Source organism: Calonectris borealis, chromosome 1 (assembly GCF_964195595.1).
Source record: "Calonectris borealis chromosome 1, bCalBor7.hap1.2, whole genome shotgun sequence".
Lineage (NCBI taxonomy): Eukaryota > Metazoa > Chordata > Aves > Procellariiformes > Procellariidae > Calonectris > Calonectris borealis.
Genome location: NC_134312.1, coordinates 15357021 through 15377576, shown reverse-complemented (window position 1 = coordinate 15377576; position 20556 = coordinate 15357021). Strand labels below are relative to the sequence as shown.

Here is a 20556-nt window from a genome sequence, read left to right as displayed (position 1 = left end):
TTTGGGTTTGTGGGGTTTTTTTTCCCCCCAATATTGCCTTGAGTTACTCCTTTCTTGTTAATTCTCTTTAGGATTTGTGTTTGGGCCACATAGCCTGACCAGTAATACCAACACACTGGGCTTGCTGCTTCATTATCACAGAGACACCAAGAAGGTGCAGAAGTTGGTTTTCACTTGTGTTATTTTGCAGAGTGCTTCCACGGCCTACAGCTTCATACCCTGAGCATGGATGCTTCCCAAGAAAGAAAACATTCAAAGGGAAATGCTCCAGTTTTGCTCCTTAACCTAGAACAAGCCAAGTGCGTGTTTGCTCCTGGAGCACATAACAGACTCAGTGTTGGGCCTTTCATTCCTAACAGACCATTCTCCAATGCCTCTTCTGCTTTGCCCCTAGCATATTACTGGACCACTCACTCCCATGACCTCCATTATTGATCTTCCAATCCCAAACTCCTTTCATCTGCTGTTAAATGCCAATGAAGCCTGAAAGATACTAGCTTCTCCATCTCGAGCTTCTGTCCAGGGCCTTTGGGCCCAGACTGGCCTTCAAAATCCCTTATGAGATTGCCAAGAAAGGCAAAGAGGAAAAGAAATTGAAGCACAAAGTGAGTAGGTGAGCACTGTAACGAACCTCTAGCTCCAACACACCACTTGCCCTGACTTAGGGGGACATAATAGCAGCCTGCCAATACCTATGAGGAGGTCACTAGATCAGAGCCAGACTCTTCCCACTCTACACGGTGGGAAGGCGAGAAACAATGAATGTAAATTGACACAAGGGAGGTTTAGACTGGACACAAGGAAGAACCTTCCTGCCGTGGAGGCAGTCAAGCATTAGAACAAGTTGCTTAGGGAGGTAGGTGCAATCTCCAACTTTTGAGATTTTCAAACCCAAACAGGATAAAGCTCTGAGCAACCTGATCTGACCCTGCTTGGAGCAGGAAGCTGGACTATGATCCAGATGTGAAGAAAGCAATAATGATGATCTAACTCTTCTCTCAAGGACTCATCTTGTAGGGTCATTTTCTTAGAAACGCTCCCTCAGGCCTCCTTAGGGTAGTTTCCTAATACCAAATCCTCTTCATTGCTTGGTCTTCCTTGTTCAGCTTTTTTTGGTAGCTATAATTCCCACTCAGAGCTGGTGACACCCAAGACCTTCTCATTGGCCTTTCTCACTCTACTATGTCTTTCCTAGATAGATATTTCACTGGATTTTTTCCAAATGTCCCTGAGATATACCACAGAGTTTCCTTTGAACCACTTTACCTGCTTTGTTTCTAAGACAGCATAGGATGAAGCAGAGAAACTACTATCCACTCTAACAAGTCTTGTCTTTTTATGTTCATGGAACCAGACGTTCGCCAAGAATGTTAATCTTTTGAGGACTCATGAACATCTTTACTCTAAGGATGGCTAACTGTGTAACAGACTAGATGGCATTATTTTCTAAATCTACTATCCCAGGAATCAGTACATTCTCTATTATAGCATGTGCACCATTGCAGCTTATATGAAGAGCATTCTATTCTTGACTCCTGTGGGAAAACATCTACATTGATATTGACCTCCATGTTGATGCATCCATTCGGACTGTGGGGGGGGTCAGAGAAACTAAGGCAATGGAGATGGAGCTCTGATCTCCACCACTCTGTGTAGTGTGAACTCACTCTACAGAAACTGCTAGAATAAAAGCGTCTGTGGGCTCAGAGCCACACTTAAACAGACAAATATACTATATATCTCAAAGAATGAAGGCTCCTGCTAAGTTTTTTCTTTTTTCCTCTTTGCCTTCAGCAAAAGTCCCACTGTAGTTCTAGGAAATCAAATTCTTGGGTTTTCAGTCAACTGGGAAGTGGACAGTTCTGTAAGAGAGCTGTTTCCTGATCCTAACCTAGCCTTTTTTTGTGACCTATTTTTACTTCTCTTTGACTCGGAAACAGTAACTGGAAGTATTTTTCTAATTCCTGATATTTAATTTTTCTCAGTATATGATTTTTGATGGCAGGTTTAGTCTTTATTTTGCAGTTGACTGAAAAAAAAAATATTCACAGCTTAGCCTTAAAACTGCAGGCTCTTGTTCTTGTAGAGGGGATTGGGATGGCAACAGGGAGGCACAAGTGATCCAGGCTACTTCTGTACTACATCAAGGACAATTTCTTGACAGGAGTGCTCGACAAGCTGAGTCTGGCTATGCTAGACATGCTGCTCACACATAAGAAAGGGCTGTTTGGGAACACTGACATTGTGGCAGCCTTGGCAACAGTGACTACGAGATAGCAAAGCTTAAGATTCTGAGGCAAGTGAGGAAGATAAATAGTCGAACTGCAACCCAGGAATTCAGGAGAGCAGACTTTGTCTCTGCAGACATTTTGTTGACAGAATCCCACAGAAGACTGCCCTGAAGGGCCCAGGGGAGCTAGCTGAAGCACAAGAACTGTCTATTCTGACATGCAGGAACTTAACCAGACATGGGAGAAGGCCAGGGTGGCTGAATGGGGAACTCCTGACTGAAATCAAATCCAAAAGGCAAGTATACGGACTGTGGAAGCAGGGGAGGGCTACCCTGGAGGAATACAGAAACACTGCCTAGGCATGCTGAACCAGAACTAGGAAAGCCAAAGCTCAGCTGGAGCTGGAATCAGTGAGGGATGTAAAGGGCCCTTTCTGTATATTAACATGGAAGGAAGGCTACGCAAAATGTGGGCCCCACTATGTGGGGTGGGTAGCCTAGTGACAAAGGACATGGGAACAACTGAGGTACACTCGGTGCTGCCTGTGCTTCAGGTTTTAACTGGAGAGGTCGGTGCTCAGATCTTTGGGCAGAGTCTTCCCACATAAGAGGAAGCTTGAGTTAAGGACTACTTACCCTGGATCTATACCAGTCTATGGGGAAAGCTGGGTAGGATTCAAGGATGCAGGCTGATATCATTACAAGGCTGCTATCATCCTTGAAAGATCATGGTGAACAGAGTACAGGGTTTCTAAGGAAAAAGGCAAATGCAATGCCCATTTTCAGGAAGGACCCAGGGAACTACAGGCTGCTTAGCCCAACCTCAATCCCAGGCAGATTACGGAACAAATGCTCCTGGAAGCCACGCCCAGACAACATGGATTTACCAAGGGGAAACCAGGTCTGACCAACCTGCTTGCCTTCTGTGATGAAATGACTGCCTTTGGGTACTGACCAGAGAGCAGTGAGCATTGTTTATGTTGACCCTAGCAAGTCTTTTGACAATGTCTGCTTTTGTATTCTTACAATAAATTGGAGAGAGATGGATTCAAGGAATGGACTGTGAGGTGGCTGGAAAATCATCTCGACGGCAGGGCTCAGAGAGTTGAGGTCAGCCATTTGAAGTCCGGTTGGTTGGTTGTTACTAGTAACATGCCTCAGGGGTTAATACTGAGCCAAATAATGCTGAAGGGTTTCAATACCATCCTGGATGTTGGGAAGGGTTGCAAATTCATGGATAACAAATTGGGGGATCTCCAGAGGTCCATTCCAACCTAAATTACTCTGCCGTTCTATATAGTAAACACAAAAACAAAAAAAAAGGAAAGGGTTCTGGATGTTGAGATAATTAATACCCAGAGGCTTAATATTTTTGCTGTTAAGCACTTTCCCTTATAAATGTGTAGTGTAAAATCCCCTGGCGAGGAACTCGCCTGTACCTTGGAAGGCCCTGAGGATCACAATGGAAGGGTGCAGTGAGCTCTTCCAAAGCAGCTACAGAAATGGCAGGACCCAATCACTACCGCTCCACCCTACGCTCCCTAACACAGAGTGCTTTCTAATGTCCGTGTTGAGGAGGAGCAGAGGCGGGTAAAGCATTAAAGGAGCTGCTACTCAGCATGTTCACAGTAAGCGTATGGCAGATCTAGGCATCTTTCCCAGCCCTTACTGCTCCTGTCTCTTCCCACAGCCCTAGGCTTCAGTCTTCTAACACTCGTATTTGGAAGAACACGTCCATCTGCCTGTTTTCCTCAGCAAGACAAATGCTTGTTCTGCAACCAGCTTCATATCTGACCTGCAGTCCCTGTTCCTCTTCGTTACAACCCTTAAGGCTCCTGGTAGTCTATTTAGTCCTATGTAATTAGATAAAAGGCTTAAGTTATTAACAATAGTCTGCAAAAGGCTCAGCTTCTGTCACAACAGGTACTAAGTCTTCCAACCAGATTCAATTTTAAGTAACCAGCCAGGACACCTTAAACACATGAAAATGGATTTGATCCTTGAGTTCTTGATTATAATTCAACTAGCAGCATCTCTGTAATGGAACCAGAAAACTTTCAGATGTTTGTCAAATCCTGTTTTTCTTAGTCACCAGAAGTTCAATTTCTCTTACAATACTCCATGTGAGCTTCTCACAAATTGTCCTAAACTATCACACTTTTAGGACTCATATATATAGCCGATGTATCATTGTATAAACTGAGGATAATAAATTCCCTACATGATGCATTATCAGAACTTTTTTTTCAAGGAAATAAATTGTGCTTTCTTAACAGTGAAATGAAATAAAAAAAAAAATATTCCTAGTTGTAAATCAAATTGCGGTTTGCTCTGCTTAGTGATTTTTGAACGATTCCTCAGAGAAACACACTTCAACCTGCAATTCCTGTTTTTATTCTTAAAATTTCAGCTCTCAACATATGTGTTTCATACCGGTTATCTAAAGGAAGAACTTCCTTTGCCAAATGCTGTTTTCCCTGCCCCAAACACTGACTTACCTACCTTTCTCTCCAGTTTTTCATTTGCTCCTTCCTTTCCAGTCAATCTTCCTATCCTTAGGTTTTCTTTTTCACGAAAATATTTTCCATGTCTTTATTTCTCCTCTGCTGGCCAGCTCAGTCTCTTGTTTGTACTTGTCCACACTTCAAATTACACTTTCTCCCATCACTTTTCTTTAGGAAAAAACTTTGCTAGTTCTTTGCAAACTCTGTCAAAAGACGTACAGAAGTCAAATGCAGGAATGGGTTCAGTAACTATGAATTGTATTCCTTAGGAAAAGGAGGTTTCCCTCACTGCCAGGTAGCTGTCAAGGAAGGTAACCGTTACGAACCTACAAGTCCTCTAGCCCTAATTAAGACTTGAAGCAGGTAGCATAATCAGCTTAAAATACTAAAGAATACGGCCAGAGCATGGCTGTACAATCTCTGCAGTTTTGGATGCTGCCTTTCTCCCACTCTTTCTCTAAGAAAAAAAAAGGTGAATTCTATGAATGTCTTGTGATTTTTTTTTGTTTTGGCAAATAGTTAAATATAGATAGTGCTAGACTTTTCACAGGAATACCATTTTTTTTTTTACTATATGCTCATTTATGATTGTCTATTTTTATTTGAGGGCAGATGTTTATGTCTTTGTAGATTTGTTTGAATTTTTTTTTTGTGGGACACTTTACTTGATTATCTCTCTCCTTCTCACACAGGGTAGTACAATAAAAAGGTTCTTTGATGTCTCTTCTCTGTTTGCACAGGCTATGCCGCAAACCTCAATAATGATTTAAAAATGTAACCTTAGTTGCTGATCATTGATGCTGCCTATCGTGCCAGTACGGAGCACGCACTACCCCGTTCCACTAGGTGGCATCTGAACATTCTGCTATCCCCTCGCACGTACTGGCATTAGCCAAGGCCACCGTTAGCAAGGGAGTCCGGGTAGTGCACCGCGTATGGGAAAATGCAAAAGGTGTAGACTGCATTACCGCATATGGAAGGAAATGTGGCTGAAATTGAGAAGACTTGCATAAATGTCAAAAACAATACCGTGTAATTTGCTTTCCCCATGAATTAATTCAACCGCGGTACAAACTAGTAACTTGGCTGGCAGCGATGACTTTCTGGCAGTGATGACATCGAGGCAAATTAATTTTTGCCTCCCACTTTCTACCCATTGAAGCAGGGGCTGCAGTCAGCAAAGCCTCACTAACCCGATTTACTCGCCTGACGGCCGGAGCTGACTGCAGGAGCACCACGCCAGCTCTGGCGAGCAGCTGCGCTCCCTCCCGCCGAGCCCCGCGTCCGTTTTCTTGTTGCCTTGTCTCCCTTGAGGACGCCTCTCCGCCTCCGTGTACGAAAAGCGCCCACTCCCCCCCTTCCTGCTCACCCCCGCTCCTCCTCCGGCTCCCAGAGGCCGTCCCGCCCGGGCTCACCTCACGCCGCCGCTCGGCGGGGCGGGGCCGGTTAACGGCCGGCGCGCGCGGTCTCCCAGCAACGCGGCATGGCGGCGGGCGAGCAGGAAGGCCGCGACTACCTGCAGCGCCACCGCATCCCCGAGCTGCTCCAGCGCCTCGGCGCGCTGCTGCTCTACCACCGCCCCGGTGCGGCACCGCGTCCCGGCGGCAGCGCAGCTGTGGGGCCCCCCGCCGCGAAAAGCGGGGTGGGGATGGGGCGGGGGGGAGAAGGGATTGCGTGGCCTTCGGTCGGTGGCTGATTGCCCTGCGTCTGTGGGCGACTGTACTTCGTTGCAGAAAGACCACGCGAGTTCCTGATCCAGGCGCTGGGAAGGGTGAAGGCCGGGAAACGAGCCGAGGGGGAGTACCCGTACCTCATGGACGAGGCCAACCTGGCCGCCATGTTCGAGTTGCTGGATGTCGTAGGCCAGGGCCACATAACGCCAGCGCAGTACAGAGAAGGTGCGTCTCGCCCGAACAGCAGGTCATACTGAAGCGTCTGTATTTGTTTGCACAGAATTATTAAAATAGTTTCAAAGCTATACATATGTATACTTTAAAAGTATTCGCACATCTGCCAATACACAACCTGGAACTTGGAAAGTTAAAAAAGTTACATATTCTTAAGTTACATATTTTACCTTTTATTATATTTAGGCCCCTTTAAGATGTTAAATTAATCGTTCCAAGACTTGCATAGGAAATTCTCTTTCCTTAACTTTAGCTCTTAAAACTTTGGGACTGAGCACTGAAGATCTGCAGTTTGGAGATGATGTGAATATTACCCTGGATGTATTCAAGGAAGAAGTGTAAGTTCAATTGAAAGGGGTTTTTTTTGGGGGGGGATATGCAGAGGAGATATTTTACTGAGATTTATTTTTTATTTACAAAACTATATAATTAAAGGACTTGCTGGTTTAAGCTTAAGCCCTTCACTTTGCATCAAGATTTAAAAAGGTCAGTTACTGCCCGACCTTGCTTGGCTTGCTGTAACCCGCCTTTTCCTCCACCACCTCAGTTCCAGGGTCCCCTCACAGCAGATCTCAGATTACCTACCCCTCAGATCAGACAGACGTCATCAAGTACCGGGGGGTTTGAATACTGATCTAGAAACGTGAAATAGTGAACCAGTGTTCTCTTCTTTGCCAGAGGTAGTAATACAGCTGTAGATGAAACAAGCTCAGAGTTACAATAATTTCTCGTGGTCAGGGTACTGTTCCAGGGGCAATTTTCTTGTAACTGTTACAATCACTGAAAGGTAACTGGAACTAATTATCCAGATTGTTATCTAACAAGAATTCTTTTTTTTCTGTCTTAGGAAGAAAAAGATGCTGGAGAGCTGGGCTGTGTATTAGTTTGAGCAGTGGTCTGCTATATGTATCAAAAATAGGCACCTTGCTCAATTCTTCTTCTGCTTGTCAGCTGTGGATAGCTAATCTTAAGTAATACTCTCTTTTTCTCACCCCCCCTCCCCGTTTGAGGAATCAGCTGAAAAGGACAAATAACAAGAACTTGTTCATGTTTACCAGGCACCGGAGTTTTGAGAATTGCTTTTCTTAATACAATTAGATAGTTAAAAAAAAAGTAGAGATCTCTTTTATGCAACTAAAATGGTGTTCTGGAGTTTCTTCCTTCATTTTGTAGCTTACAGTAAGGGGTTGTTACTTGTTGGCTCATTACTCTTGAATAAAATTAAGAGTTGAGCTGTTTCTTAAGTTGTTTTTTGGGCTTGTGCAGTGGTGTTTTTTTTGGTTTTCTTTTTAAGGAAAGACCAACTTAAAGTTACATGGTTAAAGAAAGTAAAACGCTATTCTCAAACTTACAACACAGTATTTATGCAATTTTTAAGCAGAAACTTTAAAAAAAATAGGAGATTCTGGTACACCAAAGGAAAAAATTTGAATTAGTATAAATTAAGAAAACCAAGTGACATATTCCTTCATTCCTTCCATGTTCTGCATATACACATTTTCATACAGAACATCCATTACCTGGGATTTAGAGATGTAAAACCTCTGTAAAAACTGTGTATTCCTTAGAATGACAACATTGACAAGGCAAACATATTCATTAGAGATGAAGACAGTTTTAGCTTCTAAATGCAATGGCAAGATGGGTATGGAAAATAAGATCTGCCCAGTTTGAAACCACATCAGTAGCATTTTGAATTTTTTTTTTAAAACAGTATACAATAAGGCCTAAGATTAGATTAAACCAGTCATTCAGCATAAAATATTGAAAAAAAAAACCCACATATATTACAACATACGTGTTTTGCTTTTGTTTGAAATGAGTAATCTAGACCAAGTTATTAACCATTTCTGATGAAGTCTTTATTTTCCTGTATTTGGCCAACTAGCTCTCAAATTGAGAAGAATCTCAACATCCTTTTGAGCTAATTTATAAACTCCAAGTTCATTTAGTGCTGCTGTTGCAGATGGCTGGTTTGGCTTTAAAGTTGTTTCATTTTCTGAAGCTGACTGTAGTACATCCTTCAGAAGCAAGGCAGAGCCAATATTCAGGTTCAGGATAATGCAGGCTTCTTTTATGCTAGAGGAAAAAGTTACATGGATTAATATGAGAAGCACCTATGAGATACACTTGATTTTGTGCACATGGTGATTAACAAAAAAAGCTCCACAGACTTCTGAAAAGGATCAAGAGTATTGAACTGAAAAGTACTGCTTAGATCAAGGCAAATAGTATACATGTACTATCTAAACCTTTTCTGTTGTGTATGTGTATTTCATAAGCATCAATATTTTGCCTCCCAGTGCTTGGCATGGCATTTGCTTCATAAGTTTTTCCACCAGTATTAGAAATACAGAATAGAATTTACCACTTGATCTGCCTAGCTTTCCCTAACTACATTTTCCCCTAAGATAATTAGAAACTTCTTATTCAGCATATTTTAAGAGCACAGTTACACAAACAGGGTCCTCTGTTGCTAGAACCGAACATTTTCCCTAATTAATATCATTAGGGAGCAAACAGATACCCTGTCTTTGTCACATTGTTTCTAGTCTAAATATGACAGATAGCCATGTACCCATTATGCATTATTTTTACGGTTCCTTTGTGCATCTGTGTCCTCTTACGCTGGGAATAATATGTATGTATCAATTACCATTATGAAGGTGATGTGCTCAAAAAAAAAAAAAAAATCTTAAACCTGAAGATGCTACGTGAATATTCCAATTAAAAAATGCCAATATATAATCTTTGTCTTCAAGTGTTCGAGACTGAATGCCATGCTCCATATTGATTTAAATATATTAAGATTTCTGCCCCAATTAGCCTAGGAGTCTAGCGCTGGACTCGTTAGAAGACTGCGGGCTGTTTAAAAAAGACTAACCACAAAGAAAGTAGCTTCTTCTCATCAATGAAAGCAATTAGACTGCTATGCAAGGCAATTCTGAATGGGAACATAGTTTAAAGTAGTCTTTCTTCTAACAATAAAGTTTATTGTTTTGTAACTATATCTTTGAGTAGTTTCTTTGGCCCCAGTTTTGGAAGCCTGTGCTACTTATATTCCTTCCGTAAGTTAATTTATCTAGACATCCTGACTGCACAAAATACTCCAGAACACGTGCCACAGTCTGTTGCTGTCTGAGTACATGCTGCAGAATCAAAACTTTCCTGGTTGTAAACACTGGAAGCATAAATGATCCACATATTTTAAGTGTGGATCAAAACTAACTGTGAAAAAATCTTGGTGATACATAAAACACCATTCATCTGGACATTCATTTTTGAAATACCAATAGATCAGAACTTTGCCTACTTACTGCTTGAAGTAGTTTTCTGGCCTCTTGCAGTAGTGTGAAAATAAAGGGAACAGATTTCTACTCATGTCAAACTGGAGTTGTGCTGCTCCTCCTTCATTGAAATGATTTGCCATAATGATCTACAAACACAAAGAGATGCATCCACTGTTTAGGCCAGTTACTTACACCTACACTGTATTGCATAGTTCACATTTTGCTGATACCTACTTCCTGATATATGTATATATCCACTTTCTCTGCAAGCATTTGCCAGAAAATTTTGAACAGTGAGTGACAGAGCTGCTGTTCTAGTTGTAGCAAGCGGTCTCGTAGGGTCAACAACATTGGGCAAGCTGTGCTCGATAAAGACATTACTGCTTGCTCTGCCTGAGATGGTAAAGATAACCACCTGAAAGAAATTATCGCATTGAAGTCATTATAATGAAATTATTCCTATTACAAAAACTGAAGTTAAAATTATCCTTTTTAAAAAAAAAAAAACTTACTCTTTTACAATGGTTCAGAGAGAGTTCTCCTTTCCTATTTCAAATCTAAAAGTAATCACAGACTAATGCTATGTTTAAATTTCATTTAATATTAAACTCATGCTTTAGTTATAAATCTCTGAACACGCCATTCAAAGAAACCCCATCGAATCTAGAAATCATTGAGTTGTTGTATTCCTTTTATGAAGTACTTCAGAAATTCCACTCAGGAGCAAACATTCAAGAAGCCTTATGAAACTGCGAAGACAGAACAGTCATTACAGGCCATTTCGTATTAACTCTTTAATACTACTATGAAGAAAATAATTCTTGTCCAAACTAGAGTGATCCAGAATTATTCCTAGGGTTTTTAAGATAACGCACCCACTAATTGTGGAACTACTTTAGAAAACATAGCATTAAAATAGTCTTGAAGTAAATGTTAAGAGAATTTTCCAAAACTTTCTACCCTGTACCATTCCTATTCAGAAAATAATTTTGCCTATTAGCTGTTCCTGCCTTTATTTACCTCAATATTTTTAACAGGAAACAATATGGTAATATGGAAGGAGAGTAAACAGAATCACCTCTCTTTTTTGTACAGCTTTGCAGCATCTTTGACCTCTCTGAAGACATGATCTACTTGACGAGTCAGCATGTCATGTTTCAGGCGTTCCAGGAGGTTAATCATTTCATCAAAGACGGAACTCTCCATCGAAGCCAGCTGCCCCAGCTGTAGTTTATTGACAGCATTACTTTCGGCACAAACCTCTAGTTCGGCCTGCTGTAGCTGCAAGAAGAACTAGAGAAACAAAACCAGATATGAACACTACAAAAAATAATCTTACCATTTGAACTTTTCACTGGTACTTTAATAGGCACGGTTCTAGAAAAACACTCCTGACACATTTATAAACTTAAAATTTTAAGATTTTAAAAACACTTTCTTATCTTTCCCTGTGTGTCCTGATTCAGTGAAAAACAAAACACGGTGGTTTAATCCTAGTGATGGAACTGATAGGGGTTTCAGATACAACAGCAGATAGGCACTAGGAACAGATCTAGAGAAATACTAAAAAGATATTTTAAGATTGACAGCAGTATGCTTAAAAAAAAACCCTGATTTTGGCCTTTTTAATGTTTGCAAAAGTAAACTAGAATCTTTAATTGTGATTTGTTTTAGAATAATCGTTCATTAAATCATAAATTTGCTGGGCTGACAACAGCAAGAAAATGGATCGAGTTTAACGTGACATAGTGGTTAACGACCAGTTGGTTTTGCTTTCAAGCAGATCAAGACGCTTAGGTAGATGCGGCTATACAACATGAAGGCTGCTGTCCTATCAAGTCAATATTATCCTCTGCTAAAGCCACAGTTTCCTGTGAAGATGGAAAGAATTTGGAGGCTGCCCATCTCGCACACAATAACTATTTCTACATACTTTACATGTAACAGGTTTTTTGACCTTTTGTACGAATAACCAGAGAAAAGCTGAAATGTTACAGAATAGCCATGCTGCCATCAGGCTATTATATAGCAAAATAATTAATTCCCAATTCCCAGTTATCAGCGAGTGGCTTTTCTAAGCAATACCTAAACCATGTTGCAATGCAGATACCCATGCTGAGTCCATTTAAGCTAACCTGCCAGAGAGTAGTTCAAGCATCATGCATAGGCTACTGCACGCACTTCAACATCAGTGCTGTTAATACTGGCTCAGAGATCTCCAAAATCAACTCACTAATTTTTTACAATACAAAGCATGTAAAGGAGACTACTTTTTTGTCTGTTCAGATTATTCCTCAGGCTCTCTTTGCATTTCCCTAGAAAGTTTTAATTAATACAGCTTAAATCTCAAATAATAATCTGTCCTTATTTATACATCTTTTATTAAATCTGAATTTACATTTCATTCTATTTTTTCAGAAATTGATTCTTGTGAATACACTTAGATAAACAGTGCTGAAAATAAAATGTTTCTTATGAAACAAACATCCAAAGTCCATTTTTTAATTTTTTTTTTTTTCTTACGTAAAATAATTACTTACTACATTGTCAGCCCAGTCTGCCAACACTGTTGCTATATAGTTAACAGCATTAAGGATTGCACAGTATCGGAAGCCTAAGGAAGCTCTAGTCTCTTCCTTCATTACTTGAGTTAATCGTATCCTGAAATCATCAACTAACTCCTTCTGCAGGCCCAGGAACTGTAGTTTTCTGGAAGCCGTTGGAAGATTCTTATATCTGTCTGGAAAGACATGAATAAAATGTTTTTAGGTTTTCCAACACTGAATAAAAGCTTTTCAAAAGGAAACATTACAGTCATCTTACTACACAACCTTACGCCTGTGAGAACATCATACAGTATTTAGAACAGCTGACACTGTAATGATTTCAGGGAAACTACTCAATGCAAAAGCTAAACATGTAAAGAAACGACACTCTTCCCCCTCCTGCTTCCACTAGCATTTTGTATTCTAATACTTTAAGCAATATGTGATTATACCACACCACCCTAAAGCGTACTCACACACAGTAAAATAAAGCCATTGAATATGCAATTAAGTGTCACCTAAAAACTTACTTGCTCTTATGTTCTGTTCCAAGACAGCAGACATTACTTAATAGCTTCTAAATTGTCACAGACTCAAAAGGACTAGTAGGATTTTTTTTATTACTGCATTGTAAAAAATTATATTCTCTCAACTATGAATGAGTTTTAATATGCTAAATATCAAATGTATTTTTTTAATTATTATCTTGTAAACATGTCACTAGCTCAAGATTATTCATGCTTGAATGATTGTCCAAAATACAAAACAAACTGCAAACATCACAACTTTGCAACATTATTTGGTGACTACTGCTGACAATGGATCTTTAGTAAAGAAATCTGCTAGCTGAAGATTTTTTTACTATTCATTACAAAAAAGAGCAATGCCCATAGATTAATAATTACCTGTTATAACTAACAACAGAGTCATAAAAGTTTCAGCGCAGTCTGGGACTTTCATTTCATCCACATCAGTGATATCTTTGTATTGCGATATCCACGCAGCCTCTGATGAAAGCATAGAGTCCATTTTCTGAAGAGCAACTGAGATGCACAAAACTTGTAAATTGTTTGTTTTAAATAAAAAAAAATTCTAAAAAAAAACCCTTTAAAATGTATAAACATAAAAGCCATATCTCTAGCAAGTTAAATTTTATATTTTTAGGTCATAAAAACTACTGATGATTGGCTTCATACAAAACCAGCTTCAATATATCTGCATTTGCAATGCTGTTAACAATTATGTCAGAGTTGATTGGGGATTTTGGGTTTTTTTAATAGTTGGCTTGCTCCTTTCCAATATATTTCCTCTTCATTTCTTAAAAGTTAATACCCTTCCCCTATTTCAATTTAAAGTTCATCCTTGTCTGCACACATATAAATCTAATATTTGTCTAAAATCAGCCTACTGGATTCCATACAGCTTAGGGGCAAGAGTCCTACAAACTACAGAAGCACTGTTAGTCTAACCAATTTTTATTCAAAATAATCAGAGAGTATAAAAATATGTATGTCTTATGTAGTAGCCCTGTCCAAGTGACTTATCTTCTTTGAGAAGGCTACTAGTGTAAGTATACACATACTTTCTTTCGATTGTGCAATATAAAGGCCAACAAAATTCATTGGAAGTCTTACATTTTTTTTCCACTGTTAGCCACCTTTGGAAGCAGGATTCTTCTGACAGAATATGCATACAACTGGGAAAGCTGCTGAGATAACCATGAACGCTGTATAACTCTCTCTCAAATAGAAGTACCTCATCCACAAGGTGACAAAAGAGTGTATCATCATACAACAGGCATGGAATATCAGCAGCCAGCTTCTCCAAGATCAGCATTACTAGAGCACGAGAGAATTCAAGCTTTTGAAAGAAAAAAGTGAATGAAATGTCAGAGATAGGAAGTGTTAACATGTGCAAACATGTACATAAAGTGCTACTAGACTAAGTCTCACCACATACTTAATGAAATCAGTGGAAGTGGGCTTGCACAAATATCTATCAGAAGTTGACTTACATATTCATATATATAAATCCATGAAAGTGCTTACCCCAGCATTCACTGAAGATCCTGCCTTATCCAGTATTGGCTGGATTTTGTCATCAAGGAACTTTGCATGATTTCCAATCCACATAAGTACTTGTGTTAAATACCACTCAGGCTTATTTAAAAAAAGAAAAGAAAATATTAAATGCATCCAAACAACATTTATTCAAGTACTACTAATATTTTAAGACAAACTCTAAAAATACCAGTCTCTTCCCCTACCTTCTCTTGATCTCAGATCACACAAGTCTTTCACCGTGTTTTACTTAGCTTTGATTTTCATAAAAGTAGTATTAGAGAAGTATTTCTGAATCTGAATTGTCTTAAATGCACCAATTATTCTGTTTCTTCTCAAGCAAAAGCTCCATTTTTTGTCTCCCGCTCCTCTACTGCTTTCTCACTCATGCGGTCCTCTTTTCTGCTTCGCATACTTCCTCCTGTTCTTCTGTGTGGTCTTTATTTCTTGGCACAGCAAAAAGGATGCACTCCTGAGAAAACTCTTCCCAGTAGCTCCGTTCTTACTGTCGTTGTATCCAACCTCAAACCACACTGGAAGTGGGGAATCTATCACCTTCTCCTTTCACGTTATAATGCCTTTAAGCTTTTTCAGTTTCCACACCTAAAAATACAGGCTGTAGTTTTTGATGAACGCTTCTTTCAATGTTAGTGCAAGCGGAAGCAATTCCTGTCCTCCTCACTCCCAATAGCCAAAGAACCTTCTGTTGAACTGCACTCACATTCTTCACTCCGTGTGTGTCTGTTCCTCATTTCTGTATTAAATTTTCACTTATCTACTGAATTTCATCTTTTTTTTTTTTTGACACTTCCTCCACAACTTACCAAGATCATTGTGAACTCTGAGCCTGTCCTCTGAACTACTTGTAAACCCTTCCAGGTTGATGTCTTTCAAATGTTTTACATGGGTATTTTCTTTATTCCAAGTTGTTATAAAAAAAAAAAGACAACCCCAAACCAAACCAAACAACCCAGCCCAAATTTGAGCAAGGCCCTGTTGGAATATCTTTCTGATCTGACACTAGATTACCTGTAAACTTTTCTTCACAAGTTTTTTAGAAAATAGTTTTTCACCTATTGTTGTTCACAAATTTCATCTCTTGAACATAAATTTCCCGTTTGCTTATGAAATAGTTTCATTCATGTCTAAAATACCTCTTCCCCACTAATTATATGTAACATTATTTTAAAAAGCACTGTAGTAGCAACTGTTAAGATTGCAAATATATTTACATTTACCCAAGATTGTTAACACAAGCACACAAGTTTGTGCAACTAAGCTGTTACAAAACAGCTCTCAAACTCTGCTGCAGATGCATTATAACAGCATTAACACATTGAAACCTGTTCCAATGATAATTCTCAGATAAAAATCCTCAGTCTTTGAATATAATTCATACAAAAAGTGAGTCAGTTTCCAACTGGTGAACTGGACATCTCTTGTTGTATGTTATTCAAAAAATTTAACCCAGAAAACTAATTATATAACAGTGCCTTTAGACTAATCACATTTTATATACTAACAGCAGAACCCAACATTTTCAGTTACATGAAGGTACAAAAGACAATGCCAAAAATCAAAGTCACAGCTTTGTACAGCCTTTGAGCTCAAGCAATAAGGAACAGTGCAAAACTGTTTGCAAGGAGACAAAGGAAATTAATGAAAGCTTCTGAGATGATGGGAGTCAGTCTAAGACTGCAGTAACGCTTTCTAAAGGATCTGGGCAAGAGATAAATATTGCCTGACCCAGAGAAAATGTCTGTGCCTCTGAAAGATCTCCAAGTGCTACCTTGATGTCTGTCCCCACGTAGGTAGACACAAGAACTGCAGTTTTGAAGAAAGGAAAGGGTTAAAGCTATACAATTTAAATACAGCAATCTATCTGTTGCTTAAAAAAGCAATTTAAAAAAAAAAAATCAAACTGTTTTCTCCCATACCTTGTTTAAAACGTTAGTTTGTTTATTTCCAGTGAAATGATACTTGAATCTTTTCTGAAGAGGATTCAGCATGATCTGTATTGGAAGGATAATGGGTGGCGATGGGGGTAAAGAGTACTTCTCTGGCAATTGTTTAGGTTTGGTTAACAGTTCATCTCTAAGTTTGACAGTCAAGGACAAATTTAAGTGTTGAATTGTCCAGTCATCATCATTTCAATAGAATGGGCTTATAAAAATGAACATTTCTTAGTTCCACCTCATTGGCTGAAGGCCGTATTATGCAATCAATACAATTCCTCAAATACGAAGGATACTCAAAATATTTCAGTTTATATGATATTTAATACAACTCAGGCTACAAAGATTTATTTATTCAATGACCATACAAGTCACTTAAGTCAGCTGGATTTAGGAAACTCATATCATTAAAAAAAAGAACACAGAAAACCACCATTATCAGTACCAAACACAGGGGCTGTCCAAGAGACACACTTACTCGTATTTGTTAAAGGAGGATAAAAGACTCATGAGATTAATAAATGCAATACATGATTTCCCATTTTCACATAACTGATTTAAGTGACCCAGTCTGCAGACCAAAATTGTTACCAACTCAGAATGGTCTTGTGTCTTCCTACTCCTTGGTTTGTGTTTTTTTTTTTTTTAAAAAAAAAAAAAAAAAAAAAGGCAGCCACAGCCACTCCAGGAAAAATTGCTTGGTTGAGCTTTACCTGTGATTTAATTCACAAAAAAAAGGAACAGGATGAGCAGCAGTGCCTTCTGATTAACCTCAAAGGCAGACTACTTTCGCTGCACAATGAAAATCCTTCTGTAGTCTCCCCTTTTTGCAAAGTCTCCTTCTGAGACATGTATCTTTAGCTTTCCCTCTTTTCCTTCTGGGATGGGACGCATTAAAGTGATTAAGGCTGATTTCAAATAAGGCTATGAAAGGAAAAGCATTAACTATGTAAAATAAAACAGACATCACAATTTTTTTGTTAACATGGGTAATCTTGCTGAATCATATAAGGCCTGATCCTCATGAAACCTGAACTGTCAGCTACCATGAGATCACTAGATCTGAAGACGTGGAGGTACAATGTTGCTATTGCCAAAAAGGACAATTTTGGCACCTGGCATTTTCTGAACAAAAAAACCCACATTCAAATGTTAATACAAAGTAAAATAAATTCAAATTATCTTCTGTCTTTAGGGAGAACAAGATTTTAAATAATTCTCCTTGAGAATGTGCATCTTTGACGTTTATTATTCCTACTAAAATACACCATAACTATTTAAAAGGATACGAGGTTTGCAATTTCAGAAGCTGACAAAACAACACCTCCAAATTATTGTATACATCAGGAACACTGGCTGGTGCAGCAAGGCCAAATGCCTGAGACTGTGGTGGCCCCACAAATGGCCAGCGGAGCTGGATTAGTACCTCCTCAAAGTCACTGCAAGGCAAAACAAGCACTTTAACACGAACTTACAGTACAACGCAAAGACAAGGGAGTGACAGTACATCTCTTACCTTGACAATTTGTCCTTAAGAATTTTATGCCAGAATTTAACAGTGGATCTCACAAAAGCAAGAAGATGAGAACAAGATGACTCCTGAAGTTTAATATCTAGTTCTGCCATGAATGCTAGAGTACTGGCTGCCTCAGGAACATTGTTGGTCATCAGATATTGCTGAATGCTATCACTATAAAACACAAGAAAAGTCAAGGCCAAAAATTCATTAAAGGTTAACAGAAAAGAATCATTTGTATATTGAAAAATGAAGATAGAACTTTCTCAAATCTAAAACATTTTAATAATGGGACAAACCAGGCTACCAGTCTCAGAACATATATGCAGTACTCAGACTTTACCTTAACTCTTCTATTCGTGAAATCCATTTAAGATAGGACAGGTGTCGTTCAATCTCTTCTACTTGACTAATCAGTACATCGAGATCCTCCATCCATGGCTGAGCTTTCAGTAAGTGGCTATTGATTGAATCAGATAGAAGAGTTTCTTCCTCTAGAAGCCGACTCAGAGACTTCTTAGAATCTTCTGCATTCTTTAAGACATTCTGAATTCTTTTAGGGACTTCTGATGAAACTGTAAGTACCTACATTCATAGAGAAGTATTAAGTCTGACAAAAAACACTGCACTATATAGAGTAGTACCATTTAAGATATTAATACATTGCTTTAGTTTAGTTAAATATACTTAATCAGTCATACAGCACATTCAGAAGGGGTGAGGGGGAGGGAAAGATGCTTACCTGTTCTTCTAACTGCTTCTTATTTTCAGACAGCTTATCAATAAGGTTGTCTAGTTTCCTTAGAGAATCATAGTCATTTCCAACTTCTCTTTCCACAAATTCAGAAACATAGTATGGGATATCACAATGATCTAGATCTCTAGTGACTTCCTTCTTTCTAACAGCAACGGTTGCCATGTTTTCTTTCTCTGCAATACTGATTATACAATTTCTAATTAGTCACTACTAAGACAACTATTGATCTATTGAGGACACAAAACTTCATGAGAAGCTGGGCAGTTCAATTTAAATTGAAACTTAAATAAAGCAGTATATTTATTGAATGTCTTAAGTGAGACAATTCGCTGGCATAAGTCTTAGCTGAGATATGATAAAACCTTGCTTACACATCCAACTGGTGATTTATCATACATTAATTACTAAAGAGAAATACGCCTGCTAATTTCTTCCTTCCCCAAAAGTGTGAATTTTATTAAAAATAGTTCAATATGTATGTAGTTTCTACATATGTAATATGGAAAATTTAATGAAAAATACTTGAAAAAATATTTTTGTAAAATACAACGGAAGATAACAATGTTCCGCTTTACCCTTTCGTACAGTTTAGGATGTTCCAGAGATATCAATTGATGACCGACGTATTGCTAGCAAACTATCCACTCAGGTCTCGCAATGATTTGTAAAGTATAAGCATCACTGAAATATTTGTAAGAAAACCCACACATTATAACAGAAGAGGCACCTGCTGATCCATACATTTGGCAGCATCCAGAGAAAACCAGACCTGAAATCAAGAGGATGAGCATGTACTGTGAAACAAAAAAAGTCAACAATAAGGAGTGTTTGGCTAGTTCAATTCTCAACTTTTTAATGTCACTTTCAAAACAGTATTTAAAGATGAAATTTATACACTTACACTTTCTCTGCTACAAGCTTTAAGTGAAAAACCCTATTAAACAGACAACAGGAAAGAGTGAGAAAATGGTGCAACTGATGAGCAGAAGTCAGAGAAGCAAGAGAGCACCAGCAAGAACAAACTGGGAGAGCAAGTGTTTTGCTGAGAAAGAAGTGAATACAGAAAATAAAGTAGTAAAAAGCACCATGCTGTTTGCAGCAACAAAACCAAGTAATACCGCAGAAGACTACTAACCAAGTGGTGCTCTTTTCTTACTAGAGGAAAGGATCAGGATACAGGAGGAGAGAGGAATAGGACACTAGGAAGCATCCTCCAACTATCTCCGCGCTCAATCAGGCAGCTCTGCACCCACCTTCGCCGGAGGGTCAGGCCTTTTGAAGGAGCGTTAGAAGGCTCTGCGGGCCCCGGCGAGGCTCGGGGTGAGGCCCCCTGCCGCCCACGGCCCAGGCCAGCCGACCAAGCACCTCCTTTCCCCGCGAGCCGTTAACGCCTCGGTGAGCCCTCCTTCCCCGGCTCCGGGCTCTGCCCCCGAGGCGGTGCTTTCCCTCGCAGGCTGGACGGCGCCCAGCGAGCGGGCGCGGGCAGCGGAGCTCGGGGTGACGGGCAGCGGAGCTCGCACGGGCCCGCCGAGGGAGGCCAGGGCTCCCCCCGGCCGGCCGCTACCCGCTGGACTTCCGCCCGCCCGAGGGACAGCTGCTGGGTCGGGTCCCCGCAGCGGCCCTCGGGCCTGCGCCGTTCCCTCAGCACCCTCCCGGCGGCGGGGGACGCACCCGCAGCCCGGGGAAGCCGCTGCCCGGCCCCGCTGACAGGACCACTGCTCCCTCACCCGCCGCAGCCCCGCCCCTGCCGCGTCAGCAGCCCACAGACCCGCGGGTGGCGGGTCACGTGCG

At 39.9% G+C, this 20556-nt stretch overlaps 2 protein-coding genes across 12 annotated transcripts; one reads left to right on the top strand and one right to left on the bottom strand.

The window, feature by feature from the left end:
- Positions 1–27: 27 nt before the first annotated feature.
- On the bottom strand, positions 28–20522 carry RINT1 (RAD50 interactor 1). 11 transcript variants are annotated; one of them, XM_075145184.1, is made up of 18 exons: positions 20019–20522; positions 19341–19534; positions 18751–18946; positions 18352–18593; positions 18009–18182; positions 17782–17931; positions 16475–16631; positions 14526–14636; positions 14112–14337; positions 13383–13520; positions 12472–12671; positions 11010–11224; positions 10166–10346; positions 9959–10077; positions 7227–8720; positions 6812–6956; positions 4733–6669; positions 28–4083 (listed from the first exon to the last, which is right to left on the bottom strand). In XM_075145184.1, the coding sequence occupies exons 3-15, from the start codon at positions 18925–18927 to the stop codon at positions 8504–8506; spliced, it is 2307 nt and encodes a 768-aa protein (XP_075001285.1). In that variant the 5' UTR covers positions 18928–18946; positions 19341–19534; positions 20019–20522; the 3' UTR covers positions 28–4083; positions 4733–6669; positions 6812–6956; positions 7227–8503. The 11 variants fall into 11 exon arrangements, with proteins under 11 accessions (XP_075001285.1, XP_075001303.1, XP_075001277.1 ...); XM_075145202.1 differs by lacking the exon at positions 6812–6956 and having other exon boundaries at positions 4733–4937; positions 6545–6669; XM_075145176.1 differs by lacking the exon at positions 6812–6956 and having other exon boundaries at positions 7227–7333; positions 8440–8720.
- EFCAB10 (EF-hand calcium binding domain 10) lies at positions 6199–7627 on the top strand. The gene is made up of 4 exons (XM_075145244.1): positions 6199–6317; positions 6468–6632; positions 6895–6979; positions 7489–7627. Exons 1-4 carry the CDS (start codon positions 6218–6220, stop codon positions 7523–7525), a joined length of 387 nt encoding a protein of 128 aa, XP_075001345.1. The 5' UTR covers positions 6199–6217; the 3' UTR covers positions 7526–7627.
- Positions 20523–20556: the final 34 nt, after the last annotated feature.

What these genes read in the sequence shown, in the direction of transcription:
- EFCAB10 (XM_075145244.1), top strand. Translation starts at nt 6,218, where the DNA reads ATGGCGGCGGGCGAGCAGGAAGGCCGCGACTACCTGCAGCGCCACCGC. An exon ending in GCCAGCGCAGTACAGAGAAG is followed by an intron (nt 6,633 to 6,894) that starts GTGCGTCTCGCC and finishes CCTTAACTTTAG; the next exon opens with CTCTTAAAACTTTGGGACTG. An exon ending in GATGTATTCAAGGAAGAAGT is followed by an intron (nt 6,980 to 7,488) that starts GTAAGTTCAATT and finishes TTTCTGTCTTAG; the next exon opens with GAAGAAAAAGATGCTGGAGA.
- RINT1 (XM_075145147.1), bottom strand. Translation starts at nt 18,927, where the DNA reads ATGGCAACCGTTGCTGTTAGAAAGAAGGAAGTCACTAGAGATCTAGAT. An exon ending in AGAAGCAGTTAGAAGAACAG is followed by an intron (nt 18,594 to 18,750) that starts GTAAGCATCTTT and finishes CTATGAATGTAG; the next exon opens with GTACTTACAGTTTCATCAGA. An exon ending in TCTGTTGTTAGTTATAACAG is followed by an intron (nt 12,672 to 13,382) that starts GTAATTATTAAT and finishes ATGTCTTTCCAG; the next exon opens with ACAGATATAAGAATCTTCCA.